Source organism: Theobroma cacao, chromosome 5 (genome assembly GCF_053813885.1).
Source record: "Theobroma cacao isolate CCN51 chromosome 5, ASM5381388v1, whole genome shotgun sequence".
NCBI classification, from domain to species: domain Eukaryota; kingdom Viridiplantae; phylum Streptophyta; class Magnoliopsida; order Malvales; family Malvaceae; genus Theobroma; species Theobroma cacao.
In genome coordinates, this window is record NC_142643.1 from 41782586 (window position 1) to 41799027 (window position 16442).

A 16442-nucleotide genomic window follows, 5' to 3' on the forward strand; every position below is an offset into this window, starting at 1 on the left:
TGCAAAAATGACCCAACTTCAAGAAACCTCTCAACTGAAAGCTCCACTGACCTGACCGGAACAGACTAAAAATTCAACAATCTGCATCCCATGTTAATTTGAACCTCAAATTAAGCCACATGCAAAAGCCTGGCTCATTGCACGCGGAGCCAGTGGTTTCACAAATGATTCTGCTTGCCTCACCCATATACAAGGCAGCTTATAAGGGCTAACTATGAATGTGAAAGTCAGCAATGGTTTCCTCATAGTTGAACAATTAAACTACTAGTTGATCAAAGATCCAGTTACATAAACAATAAAATTAAAATCAGGAAACCAAATTAAGATGCTACTTTTTCACTCTCTAGTCCCTACTAAATTTTTACACAAGCGGAGCTAGAACCTTTCCCAGGCCCACCCCAGCAAGTTCAGCTCCAAACACAAAATGCAAACATGAACATACATTGAAAAGAGTTAAGTTCAGAATGACAGGAGCTAGCTCATTATTGGTTGGGCAACCCAAGGCCAAATACGACAATAGAGGTCAGTCAGTCTTCACAAAGTGGCCCGTTAACAATTTTCCAATCTCCAGGAAACCAATCTTTTCTTTTCCATAAAAAATGGCCTTAAGCTTCTCATCACAAAAGATCTCCCTCTTATTACTGGGATTCTGCAGGCAAAGTATCCATATATTTTAGTGTAATGATATTAGAGAAAAATTTTCCTCATAACAAAACATCAGAGTCACTCACATATGATATCTGAGCGAAATCTATTAAACAAAAAATAGTAAAAATCAGCAACTTTAACATCATGAAAAGCAGCATATATGGCAATAATGGCAATAACTGCTTACATTCCAGCAGAAAAAGAAACACGATCATCCACATAAAAATTATGGGACTGGGTAAAAACAGGATTATCATTTTCTGCCTATGGGAAACACAAATAAGGACTGCATAAATTTGTTTTACCCAAATTCAATAGACATACGACATGCATGTCGTTAGGAGGATCAACACACGGTGCAGAGAGGCTTATCAGTTTTACACCAGTTCTCAACCATTCTCCCATACTTGTCTTTCCTCATTTGTGATCTCTTTTCGACCAATAACAGTTAATCAGTAATAAGATGCCAATCAAATGCCCTGAAAAAGAACTAAAAAGAACTAACTGTCTAGATTGTGTGTAGTGAATGCACATGCAAAAGCATGGGAGAATATGTGAAAGAAGTAGGATTCTCCAATGAAATCTATTAAGAAAGAATCAAGAGAAAAATGGGGGCAGAGTGAAAATGTTGCCTAGGAGGGGCACATCTAAACAAGAAAGAGAAGGTGAAGAAAGAAACGAGGATGGATAAGATGCAGAATATACTTTAGTATCAGATAAAAACTAATGTTAGAAAAAGAAGCATAACTATTGGGCGTAAATGGTACTTTCCACTACATATGCACACACAAATTCTATCTGTTATACAGCCCCCAAGTCTTCTTAGGACCAGGGTCATTAAGGGAGACAAAAAAAATGAGCACCTGTAAACCTTTCTGTTTCTCCATCCATTTCTCTCTGCTGAAATTCAGGGAAGAACATCATGCCCTCCCCAAATACAACCTGCCATTAGACAACTCAAACACCAAATACCTAAGGTACCTATTAGTACCTGTCAGGACAGTCTCATTAACCCCAAGGACAAAAAGTATTTCTCCTTTCAATTTGTTACCCTCCTCAAGGATCTAACACTAAATTGAAGGAAGTAGCAAGTCACCATAAGAGACTAAGTCTGATTCTTAAATATTCTCACATAATTCCTTTTGCTTTTCCTTCCCCCAGTGCTTTCTAATATCCAATCAGTGAAGTAACCTCTTGAACTCTGTGGAAAAGTAATGAAGACATCATTTGCCAGAAGAAACAGGAAAGTTCTATTCCAATTTTCCTCCCACAATCCAAGCAAAACCATAGCGTGTGGAAAACCAGGAAATGAAAAAAGAAGGGACATGGAGGGAGAAGCAGTGGCTTAATTTAAGCACAGGTGACAGAATCCAAGGTTTTATACATCACTTTGAGAACCAACCCTTCTTTCCTTTCACCTTTACTTCACTTTATTACATGAAGAAAATATTATGCACCTTCAGGTCTCATCCCTTCTCTGAGTTATACCCAGTTTTTTCCTATAAATGTCCCTAAAAATAAAAAAAGAGAACACCAGAAAAAATAAAAAGAACTCCTTTTACAATTGCAATCCAAGCATCAATGTGAATCCCCTTAACAAGCACTAAACTTAGATTCATTAACAATAAGAAGCCATCAATGGAAACAAATAAACAGTGTCCCAAATGTATTTTACTAAAGCCCCACATCTATTTACTTATTAATTCATATTAACATTCATAAAACTAAGCCTACCACAACTACCAGCTTAATTTCTTTTGAACATAAACACCAAGCAGCTCCAAGTTCCATCATTAACCGCCACAGAGAAAATCAAACAAAAATATAAGGGGGGAAAAGCCCATAAAAAGGATGCCAGAAACCCAAGAGAGCCATCAACCAAGCAGCTAGAAAAGAAACCCATCAATAAATGACACACAAAACACTAAAGTTAAACCGCATCATCCCAGAAAAATACTCAAACCCACGTTTGTTTATTTATAACTTCATCATTCACGAAATATATTAAATGAAAGCAACTTTAATAAAATAAAACAACAACTCAAGAAAACAGGGAGAAAAACAGAAAGTTAAGACAACCCAAGAAACCTATCAACCAAAAAAAACCATTTAACATATCAAATACTAAATGAAAACATCATAGCTGAAGCAAGAGAAAAATAAAGAGAGAGAGAGAGAGAGAGGACCACCTGGAGGTTGTGCGATTTGATATAGGTCCAGATCTGCTTAACAGCTTCAGTACGGGAAGCCTGTTGGGCTCCAAGGAACTGACCCAAAGCAGGTGAAACAGGGGTAACCTTTGATATCCCGGTGGGTCGATTCGTAGTTCGAGGAGCAGCTGGTTTGTCGGCCTTTGGTTTTGAGGTGGTCGGCTTTTTTGGTTTCCGACTCACTTTAGTAGCAGCTGGTTTCGCAGCAGCAGCAGAAGCAGACGAAAACTTGGCTGCTGCTGTTGCCGACGACGACGTCGACACCGTTGGGGATGCTAAAAGCGCCCTGAAACCTTGGAGAATCCTAGACATTTTGCCGCTACGGAGAGTATCTAACCTTTGACCTTGTTGTCGGGTGAGCGGGGAAACAGAGATCGCCGGGGGGGCTGCCTTAAATAGAGAGAGGGCTCAGGACAGGGAAGTCGGAGGGTTTCTGGTCACTCTGTCAGTAATTTTTGCTTATGCTCGTGCGACTAAAGGTAGCATTATGTGTGTATTATGCTGTACAACTTGCCACGTCAACATTTTATTTCCCGTTTATAACAAAAAGGAAACTTCCCTTTCAGCCCTGCCTCCATTTTGAATTCAAAAATGTACCCAAAAGGCCAAAACTTATACGCAGAGATATCCATTGTCCAATGCCGGGCAGGGCCCGGCCCCGTTATCTCTTTAAAGTTTAAGTTCAGTTTACCAATTTAATATTATATTTATTATTAAAATATATTTTAAAATTAAAAATAAAATAAAAAATATTTTAAATATAATAATTGTTCAATTCAAATCTATAAAAGGTTTTTTAAAACTCAATTGGAATCCGGGTTAGGATTGTGAGTATAACGAACAACCCGACTTATTTTTTTTATTTTTTAATTTAATAATAAAATAATTATATTTTTAATAATCACATTTTTAATAAATTATTAAACGTTCCGTAAGAGTTGAAATCCAAAGTCAATTTTGTATAGGATTTTTAAGGTCCAAACTTGACCCAACTCGAGAATGTATTATATTAAATAAATAATTTAATTAACTTTGAAATATATACGAAAAATTAAAATATCACTAAAAATATTTTTATATATAATAATATAATTAACTTAGATAAGTAGATCGGGTCATGTCATGTTTGGGCTTGAACTTAAATATTCAAGATGTTAATCAAGTTTGATTCGGTGAAAACTTTTAATAAAAAGTATATAATTTTATTTTTTATTATTGTGTATTTTTAATTATAAAGCATAAATATATGCTCGCATATATAATACATATTATTAGCTTCATGAATATATTATATATCCTTTGAAAAATAAAATGAAAATACTATATGGACATTATTGGCAGTCGAGAGGGAACCATTGCGATCGATGGATGAAAGACAGACCTCGAAGTATGGACCACTTTTTTTGTAAACAAGCCAATAACTCATAAACACGTGGCTATACATTTTCTGAATATTTTTTCTGAAAAATGACGAGAGTTTTAGTTAAAAGTTACATTATTTTTCACCTTAAAATAAATTAAAAAATTAAGATAAAATAAATTTATTTTTTTAATTTTTAAATATAATTTCACACGAATCTATTAATTTTTAAAATAAATATTTTATCTCAAATGTATTAATGACGTTAATATCAAAACGTTAAATATTTAAAAAAATTTTTTTTTTTTTTTTCTTTCAAGTTGGCCACTAACACTCCTTACACCGATTGGTTATCCCGCGATAGAATCTAACCATGGAATGTCAAATTCTACCAAATCTTTCCAAGAAAGTGTAAGATCTGACTGTAAACCCCATATCTTGAGCTCCCAAAGGGAGCACCCAATCCCTTTATTGTGCTCCTTAGAGGAGAACAAACGATTTGGTTGTCCTTTAGGGAGTGCTAATCATACTCTCCAAAAGAGTGCCGTTAGCTACGGGATAGTTGATTGAGAGTTTTTTTTTTGTAAAAAAAAATAAAAAATAAAAAATAAAAAAATAATTTATATAGTAATAATTTTTAAAATTAATGAAGAATAAAATTATATTTAAATATTAAATATTACCACATAGTTAAACTAACAAAAATATTGATATTTGACTAATGATAGAACTTATGTATTTAGAAAAAATATTATTTTAAGACAAAATGTCTATTTTAAAAATTAATAAACTCATATGTAATTATGATCAAAAGTTGAAGAAATCAATATATTTTTCTCAAAAAATTATTAAGGGTGGCTTGTAAAGGAACATAAGAACAAAACATACAGCTTTGACCTTACATTTCTTAATCTTTTTAGTGAATTTGTAACCAAATTCAATAAATTATAACATAAAGTTGTAAATAGGCTTGTTTCTGCTTTTTCTCTTGTGATGGAATATGCTTTCCCCAGGTTGAGCAATGGATCAACACTAAGGGCATGCTTAGTTGAGGGGAATGGAATAGTCATTCCTCACTTATTTTCATTCTTGAAATAAAACTGCATTTGGTTTAATGAAATGACTATTTTTCAAAATAGTCATTCCAAGATAAGCCTAAATAGCTATTACCAAGGTCTCCCTTGGTAATGGCTATTCCAAATTATTAGGAATAAGAAAAAAAATTGATTAAACAAATATACCCTTTTACAATTTAAAAATTACCTTATAAAAAAATACTAAACTTATTTTTTTTCTCTCTTCCTTACTCCTTCTCTCTTTAAAGCACAAAAGAAACAAAATTTTTTACTTCATTTTCAAAAAAAGAGAAATGAAAATATTTAAATAATATTTAATATATTAAATATTATAAAGCATATTATTTAATATTATTATTTGAATATAACAAATGTAATAAAGAATATTATTTAACATCATTTAAATTTAATGAAGAATATATTTTATTTTTTAATATTAAATATTATTTAATTATAATAAAAGGTTTAATTAGCTTCTAATACAAACTATTATTAAATTATAATAAAAATACGTTTGTATTTTGGTGAAAATATTATTTAATTATAGTAAAAGTTATTTTGATTTTATTGCTCAGAATATTTTTATCTTTTAACAAAATAAATTCTTTAATTTTAATAAAGAGTATTTTTTTCTCATCATAGCTTTTTTGTTTTTTAAATTTTAATAGAGGGTATTTTTATCATTTACCCATTATTCCTTAACCATTCTTAAAATTATTCCCACCAACCAAACAATAGAATAAGTAATAATAGCAATTTCTATTATATTTCATTCCCATGAGCCAATCTACATAATAATTATTTTTTCTCTATTTTATTATCTTGAAATGGCTATTCTATTCTCATTCTATTATTTATAGTGAACCAAGCATGCTATAAGTATTTGAAATCTCACTGTACTAAATGTGTCATCCAATCCCATAAGAAAGTTAAACACCTTCTCTTGCTCTTGCATGTCTTCCATTTTTTTCGCAACTCCACACTTGCAACCACATGTACATACAAGTATGAGATTAGAAGCTTGTAATTCACCCCAAATAATTTTGAGCTTACTATAATAGGTTGAGATTGAAGACTTTCTTGTTGCAACAATGCAATCACACGCCTCAACTCATAAACACGTGGAGCTATTACTTGTGTGAACCTCTCATGCGAATATGCCTAAACCTCATAAGCCGTTTCAATATGTGTCGAGTTACCTTAAATCTCCTTTGCAAGCGCATTTGTTAGCCATGATAGTACAATGGCATTACACTAAACCCACGACTCATAGCTCTAGGGATTCGCATCTGGTTGAACTATGGTCCCATCTATGCACCTTGTCTTGTTCCTATATCGTAATGCATGCAGAAACTTCGTCTCTAGGTAAAATAATTTTCACCATTCTTAATGAGAGGGTGAGTGACAAAAATCAAGTCAAGGTGGTCTGATGAATACAAAAAATATGAAGACTTGGTGTCAACTATGACATTGTGTGATGTAGTTGCAGACGATACCAAGCTCTCATTAACCTGATTTGCATTGACTTTGCCATGGCTGAAAAATTAGAGTTTTGGATAACTTGCTCTTATACCAAAAAGAATAAGTTTAATTCGGCATATATTCATAAGTTGATAAAGTACAAATATTTATACAAGAATTAGTTGGTTGTTCTCGTAAGATACCGCATTAGAAGAAACTAAACTACTTCCTTATATGAAGCTCATCATAAGCTCATTATACTTATCAAAATGATCACATACAAGAAAAAGATTATATACATATCAATTAAAGACATAATATGAGAGATAATATTGGATGGATAAAGTCAAGCCACGATCTTGTAATCTTCATTAAGTTGCACAACCTCCTTTGCTAAAGTGTTAGCTCTCTAGTTCGCCTCTCTTCTGACATGTCGAATCTCCCAGCCTTTCACCTCATCCTTCAATCTCTCAATTGCCAAAATCAATTACCTCATTCTTCATGGAGCTGATATGTCTAAATAGATGTTGATCTTATATGTTTATTTAACATGATTTTATAGCCACGTAACATTTTCATATTTTATGTCAATACTACGTTAACATCATATGAATATAAAATGTCAAGTGACATTTTAACTAATAATATATTGTCAAGTGTTAGATCATAAAAACTTATTTGATTTAAAATAAAATTATAAAAACTTAATTATATGTAATAAAATAATAATTTATTTAAGATTTTGTAAATAAGATAATAATTTTTTAAAACATTATACTTAGCATTTTTAATAACAACTTTTAATCAGTAATATCTTTTCTCGGTAGCAAGCCAAATGTCAAAACAGCTGTAAGCTAGAAACAAATAACCGCAACTCCCCAGTCTCTAACACATGGCAATAAGAACAACTTGATTCCTAGGCCTGGCCAAGTCTTGATAACTGATAAACGAAGAGGTTAGAAGTTTATTATTGCTCTGCAGTTGTTAACTATAAAGATATGTATTTTAGCATATATTTTAACATAATTTCTTATATAACTAAAATAATAGTATATCGCATAATTTTTCTCTTATAATTTATAAAAATGAGAAATTTGTGACATTATTTAGAGGTGGTTAAAACTTGATCAATCAAATTAATTGAATAAATTTGATTTAATCAATTTGTTAATTTGATTTTTTGATTAATTTGAAAGTGAACGCGATTAAATTAATTAACTGATCGATTTCGATTTTCAAATTTTTTTTGTTAATCAAATTAATCAATTTAGGATTATATGTATACAAATAGGTATATTTTAATGTGTTTTCATTTATGTTTATTGAATTTTTTTTTAACTTTTTAACCACACTTGTCAAGACATATTATTAATGTTATTAATCTTATGGTATTGTCAGGATTTCTAAATTCTACTTTATTCATTTTGCAATTAGTATAGAAAAATGAAACTGAGAAAATTAGACATGAGTTTTAAATTTTGGATTAATTCCATTATCAATTGAAGTAAGTGATTTAATTTGATTAATCAGTTAATATTTAATTTTCGATTGTTTTAAATTTTACACAACATCCGGTTAATTCAATTATAAAAATCAATAATAGAATTAACTCATAATCAAATTAATCGAATTAATTGTTTGCTCAGCTTTAGCATTATCAACAAATAGTAATTCTTTTTTCTTCAACAATTCTTAAATAAGTTTATACAAAATGTGTCCTAATAGGAACCATTACATAGACCATTACCATGAAATCCAAAAACGTCTTGTACATACTTCCAATCTATAAGTTGTCCTTAATATTATAGGCATCAAAAAATTTTGGTCAATTGGTAAGAAATTTGTCGCACATGGACTTTAGTAAAAGAACTTATATTCGATTTTCAACATCATCAATTTATGAAATAGTTATACTTTAAAAAAAAAAATTTATAATGAAAAAGGGATTCGAGCCTTGCTCATTATGCAGAGAGATCACGTACCAACCAATGAGCCAAATGCTTGGATGTTAAAATTTTTTTTTTTAACTTTATGATATCAATGCGGCAACATCAAAACACTACTTTTATGTTTTATCATCCTGATTAAATTTGGCCATACAATGCAAAAATTAATTGTACTACTGTTTATGCAAAAATTAATAAATTTGACCATCAACGTTTTAAACGTTTTCTTTTTAACCTTTTTAATGATAAAAGTGATATGATGTTGAAGTGATGAGGTCAACTTGAATCCCTTTCAGGGCAAGAGAAAAAAGTTAGGAATTCATTAATATTCTTTGTATGATTAGTGATCGCTTTATTCCCCCTAAATGTGGAAAGTTTCCCATATTTATTATTTTTCCAAAACCCATTGTTTCCTAATACATTTATAGCATGTTTGGTTGGGGGAATGGCTAAGCCATTCCCCCTTTATTTTCAAGGAATTTTTATTCCTTTATTTGGTTGGAAAATGATCCAAGGAATAGCCATTCTTATGGAATGGCTATTCTTCAAAATCCTTTAAAACCAAGGAATAGCTAATACCACCCTCCCCCATGGTATTAGCTATTCCATGGTTGAGGAATAAATTTAAAAATGAATAAAGACAAAAATACCCTTTACAAGTTTGAAAATTTACAACTTTATTAGTATAAAATATTATTTTTTTCTCTCTCCTCTTTCTCTCACTTGATTCCAATTTTTAATAAAATATTAATATTAAATTATAAATAAAATATTAATATTTAAATTATCAATTATTAATAAAATAAATTATAAATTATTCCTATTTAAAAACAAAATAAATTAAAAATAAATAAACATAATATCATTTAAATTAGATAAACAATATTAATAATTAAATCATCAATTATTAATATTTAAATAAATTACCAATTATTAATATTTAAAAAATAAAATAAAAATTAATCATAATAAAATTTAAATTAAATAAAATATTAATATTTAAATTATCTATTATTAATATTTTAAATAAATAATCAATTATTAATTTTCAAAAATAAAATAAAATAAAACAATTGATCATCATAATATTTAAATTAAATAAAATATTAATATTTTAAAAAATAAATAAATATTAATATTGAAATTATCAATTATTAATATTTTAAATAAATTATCAATTATTAATATTTTAAAAATAAAATAAAATAAAAATTAATCATAATAATATTTAAATTAAATAAATGTTAATATTTAAATGATTTATTATTAATATTTTAATTAAATTCTAGATTATTAATATTTAAAAAATCTAATAAAAATAAAATGTCATATAAATAATAAATGGTGTTTTTGTCTTTTTATTTTCTATTCCTTTCTTATTCCAAAATTATTGTTACCAACCAAACACTACAATAAGTCATAATAATTATTTCTGTTCTATTCCTTTTGTCATACCAAACTAAATAATAACTATTCTATTCTATTCCCACCTCATTCTATTCCCACATAATAACTATTCTATTCCATTCCTGTCTATTCCGCCAACCAAATGTACCATTAGAATTAGGGTGTAATTGGGACTTCATTGCGATATATAAATTTATAACGAATGCGCCCTTTAAACCCTCATAACAAAGGGCATTAGCTGTCAACAGAGGACGGCGTCGGCGTAGTGGTTTCTGCTCAGTAGGTCACCCAAAGATGGAGGGTGAGGAAATAAATAAAACTGAAGAGAAGAAAATCTACTGTCTTTGTCGTCTCCCCGTGGATGTTCTGGAAATTATATTGAGGTATTTATCAGTCCTTGATTACATAAAATTTCGTACTGTTTCCAAGTGTTGGCGTCTGGCCTTCTCCAGTTGTGCTTCTTCTTCTTCTATTATATTACAACAACGTCCAGAAAGAGAGTTTCCATGGTTTGTGGTCTTGAAGACAAAGCCAGAAGGGAGGAAACATAGGGGCTGCCCGGTGTTGCACACAGAAGGCTTGCTGGGGAACATGCGTTCTAGGGTTGCATACAAGACGGATATGCCAGAACTATGTGGAACACGAATCCTGTTGTCCAAGTACGGGTGGCTTCTTCTTTTTAAAGGCAATGATAATTCTTGCTCCTCCTCATCACTTTATTTCTTCAACCCATTCTCCAAGGCCAAAATTGTGCTTCCCTCGATGGACGTAACCAAATTACGTAGCCCTCTATTTGACATATCTGCTCCACCTACATCCCCAGATTGCATGGTTTTCATCGCATATTGGGTCCAATGGAAACGTGTTATGATTGATCTGTGCAGAAAAGGAGAATCTAATTGGACTAGTTATGGAGGTGGGCCTGGGGGGCCGATTATTAATGCAGTCTTTGCTAAGGGAATATGGTATTACTTGCATTCCGATGGACGACTTAGCACATTCGATGTTCATCACAACTGCATCTTTGTTCCTCTTATAGAAGGCCTTGATTTTAGCTTTTACACTTTCTCTAGACTGGTTTCGTATGCTGTCAAGCGTGGAGAACAAGTTCTTCTTCGCATTCATGCTTGTTGTGGGTGTTACGAAATTGCATTATCTTCTCCTCATTTATTGGTGGCGACAACAATAAATCGTGGCCCCGAGGATCCAGAATATTTGTTCCTCACAGATGCTGAGAAGGCTATGGAACGTGAAAGAGAAGTGATATGTGTTGATTCTTTTAATCCGGATGCATGGTGTCTAGTTTATCCTTCTGCTGACACTTTTGAGTGTAGGTGGCATCAATTTATAAGCAATCGCATACCGCATTATGATTTGAGGGAAATAAGCTGTCATGTAAGAAATAAGTGCTCCACATTTTTGATGTGGTTTGAGCCTGTTTGGGTTGAACCCTCTCCTAACTTGACTTGGACTTGATTGCTCTGAAACAAATTAAGGGAAAGCACCCAGTGATTGGCTGACATACAAAGAGTCAAACCAGCAATTCTGTGAGCCACACCTTTCCTTTCCTGCTTTAATGAATTTACTTTATTGTTTGTATCCCATTTGAAATATTGGAGTAATAGCTTACTTTTAGTTAACACTTTGTGACAAATTATGCATGCACTAACTAAAAACAATAAATATGAGTTAGAAAGCTGGACATCTCCACTTTCAAAGAATGAATTTTTTAAATTTCATCAACAGAGTCAGAATTTTTTTGGTAGGAGCAAGATAGAATGCTATATTTACCAGGTTGCACCTGGGATGAAACTTTGCTATTGCAACATATATCTCTGTAACATTCCATCACAACCTTAACTACTCTACACATATTACAAGTTGCAATCAGTAAAGCATATCAACTTTCCTTTGCTATCAGTAAAACATATTAGACATAAGGGAGTATTGCTAAAAACCCATATCAGCATAACAACCCAGAACCTATATGCTGGTGAACAACAAAAAAGTACCTACCAGCCCCCAAATGCTTGCTGACACTGCTGCTCTTACACAATATTACAAAAAGAACTGAACCTGTAAACAACATTATACCAAATCAAAACTCAGTCAGTCAAAAACATACATTGGGTGTCAACTAATCCTAAGCCTTGAAGATTTAAAAAACAAAACAAAACAAATAAAATTTTAAGGATTTGGACTCCCCAGTTAAAGTGCCAAAAAAAACAGTCATAAAATTTCATCAAAGTATTTTCCACACCAAGATGAGGTTACCAGTCTGAGGATCGACTAAATATGTACTACAACTCTATGTTTTAAGTTTGTCTTTATACAGGCAGAGTAATGTTGTAAATGCTTCAGTCATATGCATGAATGAATATGAAGTTAGGTTTTACAGATACAAGTGTCATGCTTACAAAACTGGATTAGGATTAAAATAACATTAACAAAGGCATAATAAATTATTTAGCGACTAAATAATTCAGACAACCAAGGGGAAGGCAGGAAAATCTACTAGCAAGTATTAGAACAGAAATAGCTACCTACCTACTTTGAGTGCAAACCAGATCATCCGAGTAGAAGAAACATCAAAATTGCCAGAGTGAGTGCAGGAAAAAAAAACTTCCAAAGTTACAACAAAAAAAAGTATTAAGAATTCAACCAATGTTCTTTATTGAAGTTCAGATTACAATACTGAAGATTTCAGAAAGCATTGATTTGTTAAATAAAGAGGACAAGATGAAAGTCAACCCCAATTTTCCTTTTCCTTTTCCAAAGTCAGTTCCTGGACAGCCACATTGATATGGTAAGATCTGGTTTGTGATATAAGTAGCAATTATTTTCTTTTATAGCTAGGAGATTTTCTTGTCTTCCCTCTGATTGAATGCACTTGTGCTCTGCAAAGTATGCCTTAGCTACTGTAATTTTCATATGTAGAAAGACTTTGCAAACAGGCTGGAAGTCATTTGTTCTTTATGCGTGTAAATATGTGTGAGTGTGTCTGAAGCATTACTCTGCTTTCACTAAGGACATACTTCCATCTTCAGTATTGTAATCTATTCTTAATACTTTTTTTTTGTTGTAACTTTGGAAGTTTTTTTTTCCTGCACTCACTCTGGCAATTTTGATGTTTCTTCTACTCGGATGATCTGGTTTGCACTCAAAGTAGGTAGGTAGCTATTTCTGTTTTTGGTAGTATGTCCTTAGCGAAAGCAGAGTAATGCTTCAGACACATGCACACATCTTAACATGCATAAAGAACAAATGACTTCCAGCCTGTTTGCAAAGTCTTTCTACATATGAAAATTACAGTAGCTAAGGCATACTTTGCAGAGCACAAGTGCATTCAATCAGAGGGAAGACAAGAAAATCTCCTAGCTATAAAAGAAAATAATTGCTACTTATATCACAAACCAGATCTTACCATATCAATGTGGCTGTCCAGGAACTGACTTTGGAAAAGGAAAAGGAGAATTGGGGTTGACTTTCATCTTGTCCTCTTTATTTAACAAATCAATGCTTTCTGAAATCTTTGGGTAGCTTCTATTTTCTTCAAGTTTTTGTAGTATTGCGGCCCTTGTATCCCTACTTCGAACATAATCCGGCCTACATTGTATCTTCGTTTTGATAGTTTCCCCAGCAGCGGTATTCCTTCCAACCCAATGAAGGATGAACAGAAAAAACTTTTGAATCTCCCTCCTAAGTACCAACGATCCCTCTGTAAGACAACAGCTTAAAATCTTCTCAAGTGCAAACAGAACACTAGTGATTTTCACCATATCGCATCCATCCAATATACAATTGAATTCAAATTCTAAATCCTGCCAAACACCATTAGGAGCTGATAGAAAAGCAATTTCCGAGATGCTTTTCCCACTTACTTGGTGAAATTGGCAAAAGGAGAGGCTGGCTGTTAGCATATACGTGACAAGATGTTGCATGGCACTATAACCAGCAACCTCTAACTTTTGCCATTCCTTTGCAAATTCTTCTCTATTTAAGTTTTTCAGTTCACCCAAAATCACCTGATCCATAGCTGAACAATTCTCAACAATCCCCAAAATGACCAGACAAAAAAGCAAACTGCTCTTTTGTTTAAGAGCTGACACAGTTACCTTATCCTCAGCATCGCAATGATCTTTTTTAATGATTTTCTCCAGCCATTGAACCATCTCATCATATAGTTGCATTTGTCTCCAGCAATATGCCACGGATTTTGCCACAAGCAGTTTATAACGGCCAAGTAAATTGAAATTAGAATGTACGATAATGCTCAAACAGTGAAGCATTTGATCTGTTTCATTTATCTTTCCCTCCATCAAAATAAGGTCTAATTTAGGCATTAATTGTCTTACTTGCGCCTCTGTAAGTTGAGGTTGAGAGGTCAACGTTAGAATGCTTTGAAGGACCATCAAACCTTCACTGTCTAATGATATCATCAATGATTTGAGAATGTCATCAAAGCCGATTCTAGAAATTTCAACCATGTCACCCAACATCTCAATCAGCTTTCCTAATCCTTGTTTTCTTTTCTCCACATTTTCAGTCTGGATGGCTGATAAGAGTCTTAGTAGTTGACCAAAAAAATCTCAAGATATAGATATTCAAGAAATTTTCCAAACAGGACAAAAGTAATTCTCATAAATAAGCAAACCATCAAAATCAATGTAAGTAATGTGTACTTAATTGCTACTTAAATCAGAATTAATCTCGTTTAGTAACAAAAGACACTACAAAATTAAGCTAAAATAAAGGAAAAAATTACAACAAATTTGCATAATTGATGGTTAATCAATATCTAATAATATTCTTGTAAAAAAAATCCAAACCTAGTGTTAAAAATAAAGTCACATAACAAAGTCACAGAAACAGTATATTCAGATCTAATAATTTTTTTTTAGAAAAACAAATTCTTCAAGAACTCAAATTATTGAACAAAAGACAGAGTCTAGAGACCTAAGAAGTATACTCTTTACATCTCTTCATTGAGCACTCAGATGAAATCATGCAACCATCCTTAAAGTTCATGCTTCATGGACTTAAAAGCTTAATTTCCACTAACAATAACCTCATATTCCTTTGCCCTATTCTAGTCTTCTCAATAAATCTTTCGGGTGGCCAAGATGTGACAAAGATTGTCCGCAAATTAAATGCAAAAAGCAAGCCAAAATCATAAAATTACATACAATTTAATTGCTAATTTCAAGATAATCAAGATACAAAGAAAATCTAAAAAATAAGTAAATTTTGTATAATAATTTATTATTATAATAATCACATTTAGAAGAAAGAAGCAAAATGATTTTTTATTAAACCTTTGAGGTCATCATCATCATCAGAGCTGGAACTTATCCATCCAAATCTTGCAGGCAAATGTGGAATTTCCTCGTTTTCCTCCAGTTCATCTTCAACATCTTCTAGCTCCATTTCCAGAATATCTTTAGCATGCTCCTTTTCCATTTGCTCTATTTCCGCTTCCACTTGCTCTCTTTCCTTTTCCATTTGCTCTATTTCCTCCTTTTCTATATCGTGTTCATCTTCACTCTCCATTTTTAGATTTCTCTGTCTTTTCGTTTTCCACTTATTTTAATTCTGTTTGGCAATCTGATTTATATATACTAGAAAGAACCCCGCGCTTTGCCGCGGGTCTATAAATATTTTTTAAAAAATTGGTGTAAAAAAGAAAAATACAACACAAATTGTTTTAATATTTAATTTTTAGTCAAAATAAAAAGGAAAATCTTATAATAAACTTAATGTAGAGTGCCAGCTTCTTAAGAGTTCATTTTACCATTCAATTTCTATTTTCTCCTTTTAGATATCTTTGGCGTACTTTATGTTTATATTTTCTCAAGTATGACAGGAGTCACAAGACGGATAGGTCTGATCCTGTGACAGCATGTTGAGTGCTAGTTTCTCATGGTAGTTTTAGCCTTGAATCAGGTTGGTGGACAGGCAGATGTATGGGGTGATGGAGTTGTACCAGAAGTATCAGCGCATCTAGAAGGAGCACTCAACATTAGCTTGGATGGAGTCTACCACTCACCAGTTGGTTCAGATGACGTATCAAGACCATGGTATGGTTCTCCCGCTGTTGTAGAGCAATGGATACATCATCTCCTCGCCTAATCAAGTCTAAGATACTCAAATGATGAAGAAAATGTCTGTTCATATATATTGATTGCCAATGGAGTTCTTGCTCCTAATATTTTTTCTGGCTACTGGTTAATATTAGAAATTCGTCTTTTTTTTTTTCTTGGTTCTCTTCTTTTCCTCTAAAACCCTTGGTTTATTCTTCCTCATTATTCTCCATTGAACTTGAAGAGGCAAAAAG

General features: G+C 32.0%; 2 protein-coding genes across 2 annotated transcripts; one reads left to right on the top strand and one right to left on the bottom strand.

Moving 5' to 3' along the window:
- Positions 1-221: 221 nt before the first annotated feature.
- LOC18599722 (SWIB/MDM2 domain superfamily protein) lies at positions 222-3365 on the bottom strand. The gene is made up of 2 exons (XM_018120529.2): positions 2838-3365; positions 222-649 (listed from the first exon to the last, which is right to left on the bottom strand). Exons 1-2 carry the CDS (start codon positions 3168-3170, stop codon positions 524-526), a joined length of 459 nt encoding a protein of 152 aa, XP_017976018.2. The 5' UTR covers positions 3171-3365; the 3' UTR covers positions 222-523.
- A 6967-nt stretch (positions 3366-10332) lies between these two features.
- LOC18599723 (F-box/kelch-repeat protein At3g18720-like) lies at positions 10333-16361 on the top strand. Its single transcript, XM_018120531.2, has 2 exons — positions 10333-11655; positions 16052-16361. The coding sequence occupies exon 1, from the start codon at positions 10403-10405 to the stop codon at positions 11582-11584; it is 1182 nt and encodes a 393-aa protein (XP_017976020.2). The 5' UTR covers positions 10333-10402; the 3' UTR covers positions 11585-11655; positions 16052-16361.
- Positions 16362-16442: the final 81 nt, after the last annotated feature.